The following is a 20,575-nucleotide window of genomic DNA, read 5'->3' as shown; positions in this document are numbered from 1 at the left end:
TCAGCAGCATCGCTTGAAACTAAACCAAAGACCTCCTTAGCGAAACTATCAAGGACCAACCCTCATAACTCCCAAAAGGTTGATCCACCAAGTCCTATACAGCCTAAATGAAAATAAAACCCCAATCCCAAGTATGAAAACACCTTTTCTTCCTTAAGAATGGATTACATGTGATTATAAGAAACAGACACCAACAACAGTGGTAATTTACCGTCATACACATCACCATCGTACACATTATTTCTATACCCTCTACTATAGACCCATGTCCCTTACACTTACCAACAAATGCAACCCTATTACAGATGCTCCTCATAATTATGGCTACAAGATAAACTGTAGGTTACAGCTAGCTTGTTTCGACAGCTGAATTTCTGCTTCTTCCCTTGGCTCTCAGTGTCAAACTGAGGATATTCTTTCCTACCCTCAGCATACCAGCTACTAGTTTCAAAAACACTCAGCCTTTTTCCTACTAGGACACTGAGTTTTAAAGAAAAAAAAAAAAAAAACAACACACAAAAACCAAAAACACACACAAAAAAACCAAACAGCAGCTAAGCTGGATGGCCTTTAAAATTGCTCAGTTTCTCCAGTACCAAAAAGCATTTCATAATCGAGGAGAGCTGAACAACAGCCTCCGACAAGGCTGATTCACTGTGCAAGTAGATTGCTTAACAATGCCTCCACCAAAGTCACTAAAGCATTACAGACATTCAGCTTTGGCAGATGGTTTCTCAGCCTTGTGAGAAACTATGTATTAGCAGCTGAAGTTCATACAGGCTTGAAAACCTTAAGAGTACTTTATTGAAAACATGCAGTCCCAGCCCCCTCAAAAAAATATCACATCTCTTGCCCCCACCCACCCACCCCAACTTGCAGCCCTAGCGAACACGACATTTACCACTTTGGCCACCTAAGAAATAATAGGAATGAGCACTTTGGAATAAGGTTTCTTTTCCAGAGAAAAGTTATCTACATTTATATGATGAAACAGGCTTTGAAAAAGCCCCTAACCCACACCACAGGAACCAAGTAGTTGTTAGCTACTCTATGAATAACTGCACTGAGTATTGTAATCAGTAAAGAAACCCCAAGAATATCCTTGGATCTATTTTCTTGGACAGAAGCCATCAATTGTGGATCATGGCCTCCACATTGTGGATCCAGATGGATCATCCCAGTACTCCTCCCCACACTGAAAAAACACAGGGAGCCCATTTGATTCACGTGGTCTAAAAGCACCATCGTGTCCAAGCAGGAGATGGATCTGAACAGCGATGAAACTCCAGGCAGCAACACAGGAAACTCAAATGGAGAAGACATTACTGTACCCACAGTTACAGCGTGAGCAGAAACCCTCCGAGGTCCTGCCCCTCTGTATAGCTGCGCAAGACAGTGGCATTTCTGCCCAGGAATGCGCCATTTGCCGAGACACTTGGGCTCTTTTTGGAAGAGAGCACCGCTGAGCTATACTGGCTCTGTATGCTTACAATGCAGCCCTGCTGATTTCAGATCAATACATAAGGGAGGCTTGGAAACAATACTCAGGAAGCTAAAAAAATTGGCCGGCTTACCTTTACATAACACTGAGAGGGTGCTTAAATGGGGTATTTCCCTGTCCAGTCCTAGCACTGCTCCTACATAGCAGTTTCTAAGCTTCCTGGCAGGAAAAAGAACACATTTGGTGTTTACTCCAAGTCTTGCAATTGCTAGTTAACTACACAGTTACCTTTAGGCAGTATTAACTACACTTTCAATCTTGGTCTAAAAAACAAACAAAAAATTATTGGCTGAGGTTTATACCCTGTTTTTACCTGGCTGAGGTGCTACAATTCCCATTAAGAACCATGAACAGCTTGATGACGCCAGAGTTTCCTCAAACATCACCAAGTGATCTGACTTTTGATGCTGCTTTCTCAGTGTAAAAATACAGAAAGATTGACAAAGCCTAGGTCTTCTCACTTTCTCACAGAGAAAGCACATGGCTGTTCTTCCCTAATTCTAGGGCAGCAGTAGTTTGGGATTCATTTTACTGGACCCTAAAAAAGGATTACAGTATATTCCAATGTTCAGCTTTTCCAAAGAACAGTGGTCTGGAACTCTCCCAATGTCATGTCTCAAGCCTACATCTATACCACCGCATGTCAGTTTGTCCCGATGCTTCAACTATCCCACTCTAAACATCATGAAAGCAGCATAAAATGGAGTTATCTCCCTGTCAGCAAAGTAAAATCTGCAAACACTATGTTTAAAAAAAAAAAAATCCTGCAAAAAGAAAACACAAACCAACATGGGAACTGAAGGGCTGATTCCCCTCTTAATCCAATCACTGGAAACAAAGGCATTGTAATACAACATTCCTCCTCAAAAGAAGCTCTACAGATAACTAACATGTGCAAATGTGTTTTTAGCTTTCCTTTCCCCAAGAGATAACTGTAGCCCAGCAGGGACCAAACATTCCATAAATAAGGCGAGCTTTTTTTTTTTTTTTTTTGCATAGTAGTTTTATCAGTGATAGTCCCACCCCACTGAACCCTCCTTTGTCCACCTGCTTTGCCACCAAGCTGAGACCTGCTTCTTCAGATTCTGGAGTCTAGCAGAAAGCTTGTACAAATCTCAAAGGCTCCTTCACCCAGAAAGATGGAATGAAGAAATTCCTTTTAATATTGTATAACTGCTTAATCCTAAAAGCTGTCTCTAAACCCGCTATTATTTTTAAAGGTTTACAGTTCAATTTGGAGGCATTCTGTTTTGTGCCAGACATTGGTAATTGTACCATAATTGTCTTGGGTTTGCTTCTCATTTGCCAGCATTCCTTTTGCCAATCAGTGCAGCAGTTCAATAAAACCATCAGCATACTGAAATACCCAGAGCCTTTGCAGCACCATTCTCTGCTGCTACCAGATTTTTTTAAATAATATTTTTTATAAAAACACCTGCTATTAATATTCCACTGGAGCTCAAAGTGGCTCAGCTTGGGGCAAAGGCACAATTAAAACACCATGTTTTCTTACAGGACTCTGCATTTATGATTTGTATAACAATAGAAATTTACAGCACCAATCCTTGGGTGGGGTGGGGATGCGTGTAGGAATGAGTCCTTAGAAACCCTGTGCAAGGGCTTACAAGTCTTTTTTTTTTTTTGTTTCCCCCATCAGTGTATCGTTTTTTAATCTTTTCTTGTATCTTCCCTTTCACTGGAATGCACCAACTACGTATCAGCTGACCATGGGCTCCACATCCGTCTCTCTGTCCAACTCGTCCTGAATTTCATCTGTGTTTCCTGAGTCACTGCTGGCTACAGAGCTGGGAGATGGTGAATTTCTGTAGAAAAATTCAGAGAAAGGTTTAGACAAAAAATTAAATATCATTGACAGAAGGGAAAAAAAAACCCCTTTAAAGATAATTGTCACTTTCACTTCCCAAAACAAGTTACAATATCCTTTCTTAACATTAAACTTTGAGTTTAAAGTAGATATCAGTAACAGACTTAAGCATTCCGTATGCTGCCACCCCACCCATGTCATCTCCTACACAGACATAAAGGCTGCCCTAGGTTTACAGATGAGGAAATGGAAACTTAAGTCCAGTGAATATCCTACAGAGACTCTCATCATCCATAATACACACAGTCTTGAAAACACAAAGAAAGTTTATCACCTTGTTCTTTTAACCCAGGATGTGTACTGGGGGCAAGCAAGAGACAAGAGAAACCCCTCATAGTACAGGGTTCTTAACACATGAAAAGATTAAAAACCAAGTTCTTCATACAAATCCACAGTCAAGATTTAATTTGGGCTTTGGTTTAAGAGTCCTAGGTCTATGATGTTAAGACTAAATGTCCGTCCAAGGTAAAGACCCTGATTTTACCAATAGGTGTTGACTCTTTAAAAGCCTTACTGTGTTTAAGAACCCATACACTGCTACAGGGTTCCTTTTAAGACCCGTAGCTGACCCTGAACAAAACAAGATTATCTGAAGGACAAAGCTTTAGGACAAAATGATACTATTGCTTTTAAAACAACTTGGCAGGAAACAAGAGCAAAATAAATTCCTGAAGCACCCCAGGCAGAATGGTAATATCTTATTACCTGTCAGCTGAGCCTTTGATAAGCCTACGACAAGTTTCCATTTGTACATCCAGGCCCCTTTTCATACTACACATTTCCATATATTCATGAAGGTGGCGATTCATGTCACTCTTGGCTGTGGCCAATTCCAGCTGTAAGAAATAAGTGAAAATAATCAGCCTAAGGTGAGTTGCTAGCAGCTTCTCCCAGCTTCACTCAATTTTACATACTGGTGGGGATGGTAAAGCTGCCCAGAGCCAAGCCGAAACACTCACGTGATGTATGTTTAACCTCAGCATTGTACACTGCCAACGTATTAATCAGCTTACAAAGTGTATTTTAATCAGAGCTCAACACTGTTTTTAAACAGCCCTGGAGGTTTTTTTTTCTGCTGCTTGGCATCTTGTTTGTCAACATGCAGTAATTAATGAAAGCGTATTCTAGGCAGGGCAAAGATTTTGAGAAGCAGCTGTTGTGTCTGGCAACCTCTGAGGCCATGTCTTGTAAAGCATTTCCCAGTGTGACAGTGGACATGCAAGACAAATAGGGGAAAAATAATAATAGTGCATTTTTATTCTCTTTGTTCTGAAGGTTCTCTCTCCACCAGCTACAGATTTATGCTTACTCAATAATAATGCTGTATAGAGAATGGTATTTAGAAAATATCCCAAGGGTATGTCAAAGCAAAATGCCTTTACATTCTTAGACATAAAGACATTCCATCTTTCCTCTGTGGGTATACCGGACCAGAACACTCTGCACGTTTTCATCCAGTAGAAACAATTCATATTGCCATGAACCACTTCCTTACCTCTATTTGCCCTATTGTTTCTTGGTATTCCTTGTCTCTCGTTTTAAAGAAAGACTCTGTTTCGTGGATCAAGTTTCCCAGGTTTTCTTCCTGCAGGGGAAAGGAGGACACATAGAATTAGCAAGAAACTAACAAAGAATTCAGTAGCAGACTGAAGATTTTCTTATTTAACCTCACTCAGAAATGCAGGCTGTTATGCTCTTTCATGCAAAGTTTGGGGTTTTTTTTAATACATTTTTACACAGGCAACAAATATTCTGCTTCTTAAAACTGGCATACCAGGAAACACATTTTTGTACCATGACCATGGCTTTGTACACACAAAGATAAAGTCTCTGATCAAGGAACCTACAGACCAAGGCTCCAGCAATTCAACACAGATACCTGATGCATACCAAAGAACCAAAACCATGGATTTTCCTGAACCTTTTGCAGTCTGATCACACTTAGATTGTAATTGCTCTCCAGCCATGAAGCTAAATTTTTCCTTGCACTGGCCACCCCACTACTTACAGCTTTGCACTGGAATTCTCATTCTCCGATTACATATTATTACTCTCAAGTCCATTCAGTCTCCATTACCTCACATGTATGCTCTGCATGCATTGTTTCCTATTGAAATTTTTCACTTAACTGCTAGATAAAGCAAGCTCAGGCCAGCACGCTACCGATGAAAATATCACATGTAAGAACACATGCTGTCCCACAGGAAACATCCTGCCAGACAACAGCCCCTGTGTCATCGCTTTGGATTCACAGTACAGTCTGGGCTACAAAAGATATAGCACTATTTCATGCTGTCACAAAGAGACTAAAACAATGTCATTGTTCTCTTTCATGTTATTACCTACCTCCCTTTTCCAGAAAAAAAAATTATCATCAATTTAATGCAGCTGCACTGATAAGCATTAATTATGTTTCCATCCTTTGGCCACATCTGTGGCAGCTTTATCAGGACCATACCTGGTATTCAACGTCAGGCTAACCAGCCTATTAGTTACAAGAATCATTCCACTTATCCTTTTATATGCACAAGCGCTTTAAGGAGGAAGGTCATAAAAGAAGGTGGCTAGGGCACTGCGTAAGAACTTGAAAGGAATAAAGCCAGTAGAAGGAAGATTCAGGCATGTAAAGCACTATGTTAAAGACCAGGCACAGACGGAGCAGTCTTTATTCTGAATCTCCATCTACAAGACAAATCTACCCTTTTCTTGTATAATTTTCATTTAGAAGGATTTAAGCTTCTTAAAACCTTTAGAGTTTTCGCACGGAAGGTCTGAGTTCGGCAATATTCCTCTGATAGCTGCGCTTATACACGCACACATGGGTATATGCAAATAAATCTGTCACTAATTCCAGCACATGGTTACACATTATCACTCTGCCACTCTCCCTGCTCAAAAGACGACATGTAGCTAAGTACGCTGCTTTCTGCAGTCCTAGCACTTCTGAGTAATCTCTGCAGTTTCAGAGTATGCCAGATGATACACAAATGGGAAGATGCAAATTAACACACCCCTGGCAGTCAACACAAGACAATATTCAAGAGACTGCTGCCTCAGCATCTTTACACTACAGCAATGATGGAAGAAGGCAGGATTATTTCTTACCTACTGCTGTCGTGCTACTCAGTAACGAAATAATAGCCTCACATTTAAGACTACCCGCTCAAAGCCAGACCTTGCCATTTCAATCTCTCTTTAGGCCTGTTTAAAAAGGCTCAGGAGTCACTAAATGAGGCAGCATGCAGCCATTAGCTTACTTTCTGTGGGATCTTAAGGATTAAAAGCAAGCTGCTTATTATCCACCAATGCAAGGAGATTCCTATTGACTGGGAAGATGGAAGCACAAGATTCATGGGTCCAGAAGATCCCTGGGGCCTTATGCAGTCCTGCAATCACAGCTTCTTTGTTTGTGATGGGGTATACATACTTTAACATCTTCCACAGACCATACAGAGTTTTTCCTCCCCACTAGAATAACTGCAATACCATCCCCCCCCCACTATGTGTACTATTTTGACAATTAAAGTGTGAATGATAATCTACAGAGAAAGTGAGATGCTGTGTGGAAGATATAGGGCTTTAGATAAACGACTGCTTAGGGTGACAGACTGCATGATGCTCCTGTAACAGCTATCTTTTGACACTGGCTTGGTACTTTTAAATACTCAGTTTGAAGGAGCAGAAGAAATGAAGTTTGGCAAATAAACTGATCGCACAGACTGAAAAGCAACCATAGAGAGAAAGCACTAAGAGGATTTTAAAATCAAAGCAAGTTTGCGTGGCAAACTAGATCACCAGTCAAATATCCAAAGGCTCAAATAGCTAAAAGAGCAGCCGAGGGAAACAGTTTCTGCAGAGAACAGTTCAAGAAAATAACGGAAATAAACTCACCTCTCCTTGGAGGTCAATTGAAGGATTGCAGTTTGTGAAGTCTTCCCAAAGAAGCAACGTTTCCTCATTCTCCTCCCATGTTAAACTATCACAGTCGTCATCAAAATCAAATGTCTCACGACTGTTAAGATAACAGAAAAAGCATTAGTGAAAACCACTCCAGCCCCACCCCCTCAGTCCTTTAATTAATCTTCTAGGAAAAAAAAAGGCTATGAGCACCAAATGAAGGAGACAATGCAGCAGCTGAAAATCCTCGCAGTTTTTACAAACAGGCTTCGCCACTGTCTAAGTCTCTCGCTGCTGGGCTCTTTGCCACCCCAAAGCAGAATAAAAGATGCTTGTTAGCATTCCTGGTTCAAGTACACAGTCCTAGCTCTGTCCTCCAGATGGTGCTGCACATTAGTTTCCCCTGTTTGCAAAACCACAAAAATGTTTTAAACTATTCTTTTTATACATGGGAAAATGAGACCAAACACAGTTTGAGGAATTTTACAAGAAACAGCCACCAGAAGACTCCCTGCTGATTTTCATGTTGAAGTTCAGCCAACATTTGCCCTGCAGCACTTAGAAACATTTTTGAAAGTAACAACTGTGAAAAAAATGAACCCCAAAACGATGTGCAGGTGAGCATAAATACTTATTGTTGACTTGAATAACAAAGATACTACTACAGCCATTTAAGACTGAGAACAAACAGTGGCAAGAGTGGCCTTTAACACTGTTATTTGGTCAAGCCCCTTTAGTATGGTCAGTTGTGCAACAAAGGAAAGTTTCAGAAGGCACTTAGAGTCCCTTTTGGTTTGAACAGCAGCAGAGCGAAACACTAGTAGCTGCTTCTTGTCCCTGTTAAGGAGGTCTGACAAAAATTTGAAATTGCTCCCAGAAGCAGTCTGCTAATTTCAGACTGATGCATTTTTATTACTTTAGTTCACTTCCTTTTAAGCAGATAACATCTCAGTCCGGAAGCCGAGCCTAACACTGTCTTTAGGAGGATGAAGAGCTTGGCAAAAGACACAGGCTATTTGTCTATACTCAGCATGACTTTAAAAAATAACTTAAAAAAGCCCAGCAAACTTGGACATACATGATTGTGCCTTTTGCAATTCAACTTCTTCAAATCGGTTTCTTTTTGCAAGAGCTATCCTTGTCAGAGAACACAAAGGCTCCCAGTTCTGACTGCTGCTTACTTCAGATGTACACATTGTACAAAGCCAAGTGCATTTTGACTTTTTACTACTAGACACTTAAAGATTAAGTTCATTACAGATAAAATGCAAGTTGCTTTCAGTTTCTGCTAATGAGATAAGCTATTCAGCTATTTGTAAAATATTATCTTCTACCTCACAAAGCCCCCAAACCCAGACATCCTTAGGGAAGTACCACCTTCAGTAAGCCATGAACACTGGTCTAGATCAACCCAGTTTGCGTGTAACAAGGTTCCTGCAGCACTATGTGCCAAATAAGATAGGTCCAGGAGATAAGAATTTCATTAGCAGCACCAATAAAAACTGGGTATCACAGGACAATACTAAAAATAATACAATACAATACAGTCAATACAATCACAGAACAAAACTAAAAACTAAATGCATTACCAATCTAGTAGCTAAATTTTAGCCTTTTGCTTTCCTAAAAAAATCCACACTACCTGCTGTCACACTGAACTCTAGCAGTGGAGAAGTAAAAATTAAAAAAAAAAATCATCTGTATTTATTACACTGAATATTAATAAGGGCCTAAAAATGTCTAAAACAAGAGTCCTAACAAGAGGAGTTAGCTACAACTTTTGCAAAACCCATGTCCTCCTACACGTGAAATTCAGGCAGGAAGAAAGAGACACGCACCCTGAAAACAGAACTTTTGGCAACAGCTGACAACAGAAGAGGAGCTAGTGCTCCTTAGAGCATTTCTTGCATACTCCTACACATTAAATACTGTCGTACACTGTGTGGGAAAGCACTGGGAATTCCTCCCTCTACAGTCACTGCAGAAGTTGGCAGAAGACACCCATATTCAAATGCTAGGAAAGTCAGATCTACGGCGCTTGCTGGGGCCTTTCTCTGGCAAAAGAAAATGGCAGAGAGCCTCAGAAGTCTCACCAGAGGTGTGGCCATCTCCATCATTTCTAGAACAGGAGAAGAGAACAGCAGGGCACATCACCAACTGGCTTCCTGAACTGCTTTCTGTAGCACCAAGGTGCAAAGAGTCTCTCCTCAGCTTCCACAGCTTCCTAACACTCCAATTTGGGGTAAAGCTTTAGGCAAAATAAATTGCAGTTCTTCCAGTTCAGGAGATCAGAGCTTGCCGCAAGGCTTACACCACCAACATTCTTGGAATCTATAAACTGTCGACCACTGCTGCAACTGATCTTCTGGACAGATACACCACTACCATTTGCCTATAGCTCAATGGAAAAATCATGCAAAATACTACAGAAATTTCTATCCATTTTGAACTGAGCTTTCAGTGACATTGCCAAATTCTATCCAGCTCAAGCAGCAGCAAGGTTCTTTCCAGAACTGTAGAAATCTAATATCCAGCAAAACATACAGAACAGACTCAAGTTTTATACTTTTTTTTTTTTGCACGTTCCTTCTTTTGCTAGTGTTAGAACAGCATATAAACATCTAATTTTACTACTATATTTTTATATTCTCCATAGTCCCTCCCCCCGCTATTTAAGGGAGGAACAAAAATCAGTTTCTGTTAATTTTATTTGAACTTCCAGAAAACCTTTGAGTATATACCATCCTGGCAGCTCGGTTTCAACTCATAGTGAGCACTGAGTGGAAAAAAATACTATTTCTGAAAGCATATACAACTCAATCTTTGAGTTCTGGGATTAAGTCTGCATTTTGGAATAAGTTTTCCCCATGTTGTCCACAATACTCACAGCTGATTAAACATACGCTTCATTTCATCCGTGATGTTCAGTGAACAGCTGACCTCATCATCAGAGAACCTGCCGTTGTCTCCATCCTGTTCAGAGAGGTCATCATCAGATGTGAGCTTGCGTTCTTTCTTCTTGGAAGCCACCTTAATTGGAGAGAAGAGGAGTAACTAGAGGGTTCAACTGAGGTGCTGTGCCATGAGGGGCAGAAATAAAGAAGGAGAGCCATTAGGTTTGAGTTAATATAACTGTTCATCAGTTCCCAGGCAATTCAGGGATTGCTCATATTCAAGACTGGAATCGCATCTGTTAATGAGTGGTGAACACAGAGCACAAGGAAGCAGTTCAGAACGGCGAAGAGCAAAGCAAGCTGCAGGCTGCCAGCGCTCTACAGATGTTCATCTGTTCACTGACACCAGTCTGTGATCTACCAGAGAACATGCAGAGGTTAGAATGATACAGGGTAAAAGCATAAGCTGGCAGGAGTGCCCAGGCAGCAGGCTTGAGAGCAATGACAGAACTCTCCCTCTCCTGCCACCACCACAGGCTGTTGCTCCCAGCATTGAACCACCACAAAAGAGTAGACGGGAAGCCTTTCTAGATAGCCTTTATTACAGGGTCGTTCCCACCCCATCAGTAGAGGCAGACTGCTAATCTTCAGGTTGACAGGAGGGTTAATTGAACCATGGAAATGCCTGGACAAGCTCAAAGAAACGAAGTTCATAGATGTGCAGAGAACTCAAGGGATACCCCTGCAAAGGGTGCAGAGGATCACTTCTTCATCTGAGGACTGTGAACATAAAAGGTATTCACAGATGGTGCAAGAGTCACAAACACACGGTCCGCTCCCAACCTACTCTAGTTTTTCCTCTACTTGGCATATAAGCCATCCCTTATTGGTATTGTTCTCCATGATGACCATTTTAACCACTGCATGCTTGACCAAAAGTGCACTTTGCAGTTACCTTTGAGCAGAAGGACATGGCAATTCTACTCAAAGACAAGAAGGAACTACTAGCACAGTGCAATGGCTCAACATGCTAGAAAAAGAATTGTCTCCAATAAGGAGATTTCAGTCTTTTGGGATACATAAGAAAAAAACCCATCAAACATTTAGGCAACTTCACTATAGCCAGAAAGCACAACCAGTAGAGATCACAAGGATCTTTTACAGTGTTTTTGTACAGCATTCAGCACACTATATGGCATCACTATACAGAGAAAAGCATCAGACTTATTGAAAGGCTGAACATGACACATTTAGATCAAAGTAGAAGGAAGCTGGGTTAATCACAATTGAAATTGCAGTTAAGACAGAAGACCAACTGCATTGGGAGTTACAGGTTTGCTCCATGCAGAGCTGTAACTGCTTGCTTTTGGAGCAAATTAAATGACTTTCCTACTAGCATCAAGGAGCCACAATAGCTCAAGGAAAGCAACTGGAGTTTCTAGTCTCACAAAGCAGTCATAGCTCACCACCACAGAAGCGTTATTTCTGGCCACAGAGCTTGAGCCAGAAATAAGAACGTTCAGATGACAGTTCTACAAGCTTAAAACCTCTCACTTGAAGGGAACAAATGTGAGGAAGCCATTTATACAAACCTAGACCCTGTAATGCTTTTTTCCCCTGCATTCATTGTAGGCTAGCATCAGACTAACAGCATGTCTTAAAGGTCATCCTGAGACTTTCTTTTTTAAACTCTCTACATTTTGTGCTCTTAGTACTACAGCAGCTTCTGCAGGAGAGCGCTACACTTCAAGACTGAGAAAGAAGAAAACATGTCTACACAGAAAAATTTCCAGAAAAGGCAAATGACCTGGACCACACTCCTCAACACTGCTCCCTCTTGTCCCCTCACTTCTTGTCCTACCCTATGGAAAATTCATGGCCTAATCACCTGGAATATCTTGGAAACGTCTTCAGAGTTGCGCTGCTGCGCTACATCACACAGCTTGGCTGTGATATCGATTCGCCGACAGATGTCCATGTCCACCTTCATGGCCTTTTCTTGAATCTTTGTGTCCAGGTCTGTCATGGGCTGCAGGAAGGACAGTAGTGATTATCTTCTATTATTATACAGTTCAGGAAAGAAGAGATACCCCACAGTATCTCTCTAACCCCAGGGCATACCAGTCTTAAACAGTATTACATCTTCTCCGGAAAAGGCAGTACATGGACAATCTAAATAGACTAGACAGCTAACAATTAACATTCATACCCGATTCTAATAAAATTTCAACTCAGAGTGATTTGTCACCAAAAAACCTATACCCACCCCAAAACAACAGCTAGATGTGGCAACAGTAAACTTTTATGGGTCAATAAAGCTTTAAAAATGGAGGAGAAAAAACCCTGTTGAGCATGCACAGAATAGAAAGAAATCTAAAACCTGGTGAGTATGCAACACTTTCCCCCTGCTTTCAGACAGAAAAACTGTGCCTGCAAGGAGAAGTTGCTTTTAAAACAGAATCCAGGCTACTCAGCAACTTCATACATACCATTAAAATATTAAAATCAAGACTGGATCTAAAGAGATCCATGAAAGCTTGTAACACAGAAAATACTCCTCATTGGCATTAACCTGGCTTCCAGCCTAGCAAAAATTCTACATGAAAAATATTTTGTCTTGCTTCACCCTAGACAGTAATTATAAATATAATTTAAGAGATACAGCCACAGCACAGCTGGCTCCTTATGAAGAAACATCGTTCCACGAAAAGCATATTTTCCAGCCGAGACGAGACTTACTCTGTTGGAAAGTACCACTTCAATGGCTAAGCAATGCTTCCACTTTGACCAGAAAAGCAGAAAAACTCTTTGCAGAGCTTTCTTAAATACCAAATCCCCTTTCCAAGAAGAAAGCTTTGGGATTGGTTTTTTCTGTTGTTTGTTAATGTTGTTTTTTTACATTATTACACAGAGTTCTCCAGCCCCTGTCAACCACCTTTGGACAAGTTAAAGATTTTTGTTTTCCAAACACACTGAGAAAAACAAGTCTCTAAACACTGACACGCTCTAAACACAATCTTATCAACTGAATAGGTACCAGTTATTCTTATCCACAGGAAAGCAAGAGTCACATGCCAACGTTTTGCATTTCTCTGCTCTAAATATTTACACAGTAGGATTCAAAATAAGCATTCTCACTGCTTTCCTTAGGCTCTCTTCTTCCTTACAGAGTTTGCAAAGCCCAAAGCACACTTCCTCTCAAGTTGAGGATGTCTGCATTCACCAGCACTCTTTTTGTACATACCGAGCAACTTTTCTTCCTCAGCAAAAAAAGTCGTCACAGTGAAGAAGCCCTAACAAGTTTCTCCCTTTCACACTGCCTCTAACCAAGCATGCCTATTCTCAATTAAACAGCATGCCTATTCTCGATTAAACACCAAAAGAAGAGACAGCTAATTGCCAAATTTCACATGAACAGATCTAGTGGCCCCGAGAGAAGGTATTTGACACCAGGGAGCAGGTTCTGCAAGCTTATATAAAGACAGAAGGAAGCAGTTCTACACAAAATTACAGAATAAGTAAGCATAATAGGACATATTCATTACAAAACCAGCATCAGCACTACTTCAGTCTTACAGAGAAAGGCACCTTACTTAATGTTCACTTGGCTTATCTTTCCAGATATCTGCATGAGTACTTGCTCTCAGTATGTCTAAATGTAAGAAAATGATCCAGTCATAGCCTAAAAGATCCCTCAGCTTTGAAGAATGTCAGTATCAAATGAGACATGAGGAAATTCCTGAGAAAACAAGCTTCTTTTTTTTTTTTTTTTAAATTTAGGTCGAAGCAGCACTGGAAGCAAAGCCGGATACCTGAACCAGTGATACTGGGTTAATCTCTTCAGAGTTTTTGTAAAGGGAGCTGGGAAACACATATAGCCTGTTCCTTTTTGAACATGACTTTGAGTGATTCGGAGCAAAATCCCCCTTGTTAGCAGTACATGGTGCTGCATGGTGAGGAACCCTTTACCCTAACCTGCAAGTTCTCCAACACTTTTTTCCACAGCTGCAGATCTAAATGCCAGCACTGCCAGCTGTGGAGAACCAGGAAGGGAGGGAAGAGTCCAGGTTATGGGCTAAGCGGCAAGTTAATGCATCTCTACACAGACCAGACAGGAAGCAGGGGGAAGGGTGATCTGTCTGATGCATTAGATCATAAAGGCAGCCATAATGCTAACTACAAAGCAGCACTCACTAAGACCATAACCTTTTTATGAATGAAGCCATTTGCATGACGCACACATTTCACAAAGACAGTGGGAGTTGGCCACTCTGCTCTCTAGCGTACTTACATCACTCATCAGACCCTTAAAGACCACAAGTTCTGCTTTCAGTCTCTCAATCTTTTCATTTAACTCCTCCTGGAGAGCTTCCGCTTCCTGCGCCTCCTGCAAGAGAAAGCACACAAAGAACTCAGAAGTAATAGGCCAACATATGCTTCCTCACTTAACCTGAGCAGGGCTGATAAGGCACATCACCACCCCCGCATTTCACTTTGTCAGAAAATTCAGCACCTTCCTGCTTCAGCTTCCAAACATTAACACTATTCTCTAGCATACAGCAACACAGTCAGCTGCTCTAGCTAAGAGACAGATTTTTAATTAAAAGACAATTCAAATGATTACTAGCATAATAAAAGGTGCTAACAAGAGAAAACCTACACCTTTCAATACATACTATCCAAAACTTACCTCTCGCAAGGTTTCTACCATAGATTCCAGACTCATTCTTCTTGTCAGTTCCTCTTCCCATCTGAAAGACAAAATTTGCAGGCAAAGTGTTAACTATGGAGAAAAGTTGTTTTGGTTTTTTTCCCCGCCCAAAATCACAAGTCTTCTGATAGCTGTAGGATGATGACAGCTATTTGAAATGTAAAGCAGATGGTCCCCCTCGCTTGTACACCCTCAAACCAGTAATATTAACAATGTAAGATAATAAAAACTAAATCCACTTTCATTGGGATCAGTACTCTTCCTGCTCTCCTATGCAATATTTGGTTGCAAATACAGTGGGAAATCTTTGGTGAAAAAAAAAACAACAACAACAACAAAAACCAAAAAACCAAAACAGTGGAAGGTAAGTTATCTGAATCAGTAGTCAATATTCATCTGTTCAGTCCAATCAATTCATATGTTTATGTACCTTCTACATAAAAATCTTCAATAATCTACATGCCTCAGTTATTTCCCAGCACTACAATTGCAAGGAGAGTAGTCAGACAAGCATCCTTGAATGCAGGGTATACACGCTCACTGCTGCTGCAGTACTGAATGGGTAGAAGAAAAGAAATTATAGTTACAACCTGTATAATTAAACCTCAAACATAATGATGCTTGTAGTATGAGTTCATTATTGGATTAAGTGTAAAAATATCCAGCAGTTCCTCTTTTTCAGCAATGAAACCCTTTACAGGGCAAACCCCAGTATTTGACAATATTAACTCAAAAGCTAAGATTCTTGAAAATGTGACAATACACATTCATAAGCATGGATATGGTTTGAGTTTGGGGCGGGACGGGAGAGACCAAAATGTGTGCCCCTCTTTTTGAATGGGCAGTAGTGCTACACAAGACTTGCCCAGTCTATTAGAACAGGAATTACACCCCTGGAAAAGAAACTTCAGATACCACATGATTAAAAACAATCCTGTGAACATAATCTCTGAGTACCATTGTGATAATTTCTGTTGCTACTTCAACACTTTTTATAGTTTAACTGAAAATGGCAAACCATGGGTCCAGAAATCTATTAAATCAAAGCATTCTTGAAAATGCAAGGTTAAATCTGCCAAAACGCATCGTTTCATCCTATTTTGAAATTCACAAAGAAATCTGGTGATGGCTAGATTGTTGGATATTCCCAGTGAGGCATCTGATTTTCAGTTTGCATACATAATCACTATGCTACTCAATACATCTCTGCATTCAAAGTGCAAATTTAATCCCATCTGAAATGGAAGCCAGGGCAGACCATTTCAGCAGCAAAGGACACAGGCAGGCACAGTGGTATTGCAGTTTGCTGTATTCAGGAGTGATCGGAGGCACCTGAACGGGTTACATCTTAATGCAGCAGCAGCAGCTCCGACAAGCGCAGTGCCAAGATGACATGCTGGCTACATCCGCTCTTTCCTGCTATTGTGGTGCAAGGAATATCCAACGTAACGCCATGCGATTTCTCCATTGTACAGCTGAAGTTTGATTTAAGCAGGAAGACTTGTTGTGCATGTTTTTACCAGCAATGACTCACTGCCAAGCAGAGTAAAATATTTAGGCTGAAATTTGCATTTGTCGTCAAATGTTTTAGCTCATATTTCCATATCCTATTTGTTTTTTGACTGCTAATTACATGTACATTTCTATAAAAATAGTAACTTTATTTTTCAGATTTTAACACGAGAGTCAAGAAGGTGAAATTAATTAAAGCAGTCAATTATATTCACAATCTGCAAGATGGTCTCCTTCTGTTACAGGAGGAGTGTTGCATGGCTTTAATCATTCCTCCTGGTCTTTCTGCCAGCAGGCTGTCATTTATGGATGGAAGTCAAGCAGACATTGCAAAAATTGATATGCTGCTTCTCAAGGTTTTAACTGTTGAAATGAGGAATACTGGCTGCATTCAGGTTAACCTGCTGTATTATTTGCATCCCCACAGTGCACTCTGCATTCTGCAAAAAAGGGATATATTTTTGGAAAACGTATCTGCATATTTTTACTGACTGTGCCAAAAGCTAGCAAAAAGGATTAGCATTCCTCCCCAGCAGTTCAGCCATTCTGGGCAGCTGCCAAAATTACACATCTCAAAGTCTGCTCAGACTAACCTTCCTCATCCTGAGAAATTCCAGTAGTTCCATTTCTTCCCTTCATGCCAGTTAAAGTGCATTTTGCAGAGCAGTGATTTACAGCCCTAATTCCCTTCTGTCAAACTCAAGACGGTTTCTTCAAGAAAAGAGAAGGATGCCTTCTTTTACACACACACCCTCCCCACAATTTCTGTGCTTCTCTTAATTATAGGAACAATAACACAATCAGGTAATTTTTAACCAAAAAGTACATGCCTAACAGAAGGAAATTTACACTGGACTGATAATAAGGGTCCTGCTAACCATTAATATCACATTCTTAACCTCAGAGCAAATTTCTCCCACCCACTACCAAGCTGATTAACCTCATTTAACAGCTAAAAATGCCAATCTTACTTTCTCCTCACACTTAAACCTCAGGAGACTATTTGTAGTAAAGAGAGGAAGGAGACGGATGGGAAGGTAGAGGATGACAATGGAGCAGAGGATTAATTCTCCATTTAAACTTCCAAGGAAGTGAGACAATAGAAAGATTGCTCATTCATATGATCATCCTGTATTTGCTGTAACACACAAGACTTTAAAAGGGACCTTGGCAGCTGTGCTACTACACACTCCAACAAATGCAGCAGTAAGGAGTCAGCATGCCACTGAGAAGATGCTAACTATGGCTCTGACATCTTTAATATTCAATACACACTGAATTATTCTCCCAGTAATTTATACTAATCAACATCTTTCTCTTCAGTTACCGTCCAAAAGCAGAAGACTTAGTCTTCCACAAGTCTTAATCCCAGCAGGCTGTGGATGCCTTCTGCTTCTTAGCAAAGAGAACCAGTGACGCTGCATGCACGTGCAGCCTAAAATGTCAATGAAAGGGACCAAACCCTGGTTCTCCCTTCATCTTAAGGAAGAGGGAAACACCACCTGATTAATCACCTCCGCAGCATAAGCAGAGCGGACAGGTAACTCCTTTGCTGGATAACCACAGAAGAACCAGCGGCAGGAATGATGAGGACTATAATACCCAAAAGGGAAACGGCTGTACACACTATAGGCTAAAAAAAGCCAGCAGTCTTCACATACTTGCTGCAGGATATTAACTAGCCAGCTGCTCCTGCTGCTCTCAAATACACTTATTTCTTGGCTCAGATGCATCAATTGCTATGATTTCCAGATGTATCCAAAAATCTTTTTTCTGACCCAGAAAGGCAAATGCTGCCATCTCCATCTACCAGACTTCAGGGTTTCTTAATATATTTTCACTTATTTCTTTAAAAAAAAAAAAAAAAGAAAAAGAAAAGAAAAAAAAGAAAAAATCGGCAATATGAATTTCTAATCTAAGCATCTTTCCCACCTACCAAGGATGTTGTAGTTCTAACCACCACCTACCCACCCCCCAAATAAAGGGCTAGTCTGAATTTTAGAAGCTATGGATCTATTCCCCTTTTACCAGATGTGACACATTACATTCCAGTGGCATTCAGTCATTGCAGCTTCAGGCCCCAAACTACTTCTGCAGTCATGTCTTACATAGCTTAGAGGAGAACAAAGGATGCTGGCTTTCTTTAACGGGAATAGCTACATTACAAGGATATTAGACAAACAAAACACATGAATAGTCAGCTAGGATTAACATTGCTTAAAGCAGTGTTCTTGTAAAGCTGAGTCACACCACAAACTTGTGTGTTTCCTTTGAAATTGGAAGAGTAGCTACCAGTTCACCTATACTAACATCTTCTACAGCAAAGCAAGCTGAGGAAGATATCTCAAGAACTAGATAATGTCCCTTAAAAGCTTCTCTAAGTTTTAAAGTCTTAATGTTCATGAAATTAAACTGAGTGGTCTAAGTTGACACAACAAGCTTCAAACCACTTTCCCACTCCCTGAATAGCTGTGTCAATGAACACGAATATCTTCCTTTCTCCTCTCCCAGTATCAAGTCAAGCTACTGATCAGTGAAGAGAATTGACCACCGGAGCAGATTCACAAAACCCCTTTAGAACAGAAAGTTAGTTTTAGAGAAGTTTGCCTTTCCAAAAATTGTTCAGTAATCTTCTTTTTAAAACCGAGGATGTTTAGATGTATTATATTATTTAGACAACATGCTTACAAAATATGTCAGATATAAAACTACTGTTTTAAATATGTTCTTGCTCAAGGCAGAAAGGCACAAGCAGACCAGTTGAGAGTTAATGATGCCTGATGATATTAACTGCACTATTTCTTTCATTAAAAATATCCCTCCCTCAAGGAAGAAATATTCCTCCAGAAACATTTAATGACATTTCTTCCACAAGAAAAACTCTTTAGGAAGACAAGACCCTTCTTCCTGGTAGTTTTATATCGAGTCATGCAGAGAAGAAAACCACCAAACAGAAAGAGAACAACAGAAAACATTTACAGTGGTCTAAGTTTTTCCCCTGCCATTCTCTCAGGTGCTGACTCTGAAGCTTTTCACTCCGTTTGTTGGAGTGTCTTCCCATCGGTTTATGGGGAGAAGAGCAGTAGCAGAAAGGAAAACCTAATAGTGCTTAAGTCCACAACAGGAAACTAAAGTGCTAGTCTGAACAATGAGTATGAAATGCTCACGAGAATATTAACAGCTAACGATTCCTGAAAACATAAACATACTGAACAAACAAACTGTCAGTGCTACCTTCAGGTAACAGCATCATTGTTTTTTCTTGCACACTAAGACACCACTGTTTCATTTTTGGCACGAGATGCACCCACCCTTGCTCATCTGTTGGATACGAAGCATCTAAGATGCATTCTCTGATGTACCACACCTGCAAGAAGATGGAAGAAAACATCCATGCTACGGCAGGACCAAGTAATTATACCTCCGGTGCTGCCCGGGAGGGTTCATGCTCTGCCATCACAGGTTAGAGGCACGTCTCTGTGCTCCCGTTCCTTTGTGGCAGCACTGCTTGTTCTTTTGCATGTTGGGATCTTTTTGACGCCCATACGTTGTTTACAGGAACTCCAAATGGCAAGGCGTACTGCTCTGCTCACCAGCGCTGGCATGAGATTTAACACTTAACATGCACAAGCCTAACCAACTTAATCATTTCGCATTACTCATGCTCATTACAGGCCGCCTCTCACTGTGGGTCTGTAGTAACATGCCCACTAATCCCCTCTCCAACACCTAGATAATAACTATCAACATTACAGTTTATAACTCTGGTTATAATACACTGATTTCAGTGGAATTGACTTAACAGCCCATCAGATGTACAAACTTATATTCCCACACAAAAGGATCCACAGCCTAATCCTGTAATCGGACAAGACAGAAATTTGGGCAGGGCATGCTGTTTGAGAGAAACATACTGTGGTCATTTGGGATAAGAAAGCATCACGTTCAAGACCTTCTGGACAGATAATAGAGAAACCTTCATGATACTAAAAAATTCTGCTGCAGCATCAGTCTCGAATCATTTGCAATGGTGTTTCTTAATTAAGAGAACCACCTACATCTGCAATCTCACTAAACCATTCCCAATACAAGGCAGCAGTTTGGGACTGTAAATACAAATAGCTCTCTGCAGGTTTTCATTAGCTCAAAAGAACTGGACCATGCAAGATGGATTT

The 20,575-nt window shown here is 40.6% G+C and overlaps 1 protein-coding gene across 1 annotated transcript in view; it reads right to left on the bottom strand.

Annotated features, from left to right (window-relative positions):
• Nucleotides 1–884: 884 nt before the first annotated feature.
• IFFO2 (intermediate filament family orphan 2) overlaps nucleotides 885–20,575 on the bottom strand; it is a 39,673-nt gene continuing 19,982 nt past the window's right edge. The window contains exons 2-9 of the mRNA XM_049810715.1: nucleotides 14,868–14,928; nucleotides 14,469–14,564; nucleotides 12,066–12,206; nucleotides 10,171–10,313; nucleotides 7,278–7,398; nucleotides 4,882–4,971; nucleotides 4,092–4,222; nucleotides 885–3,324 (exon numbers count right to left, since the gene is read on the bottom strand). Of these exons, the coding sequence (XP_049666672.1) occupies nucleotides 3,219–3,324; nucleotides 4,092–4,222; nucleotides 4,882–4,971; nucleotides 7,278–7,398; nucleotides 10,171–10,313; nucleotides 12,066–12,206; nucleotides 14,469–14,564; nucleotides 14,868–14,928 (889 nt within the window). The 3' untranslated portion in view covers nucleotides 885–3,218. The remainder of the gene's footprint in view (nucleotides 3,325–4,091; nucleotides 4,223–4,881; nucleotides 4,972–7,277; nucleotides 7,399–10,170; nucleotides 10,314–12,065; nucleotides 12,207–14,468; nucleotides 14,565–14,867; nucleotides 14,929–20,575) is intronic.

The sequence above is a fragment of the Accipiter gentilis genome, chromosome 1, assembly GCF_929443795.1.
Source record: "Accipiter gentilis chromosome 1, bAccGen1.1, whole genome shotgun sequence".
Classification (NCBI taxonomy): Eukaryota; Metazoa; Chordata; class Aves; order Accipitriformes; family Accipitridae; genus Astur; species Astur gentilis.
Note: the sequence above shows the minus strand (reverse complement) of the source record. Positions and strands in the feature narration are given on the sequence as shown.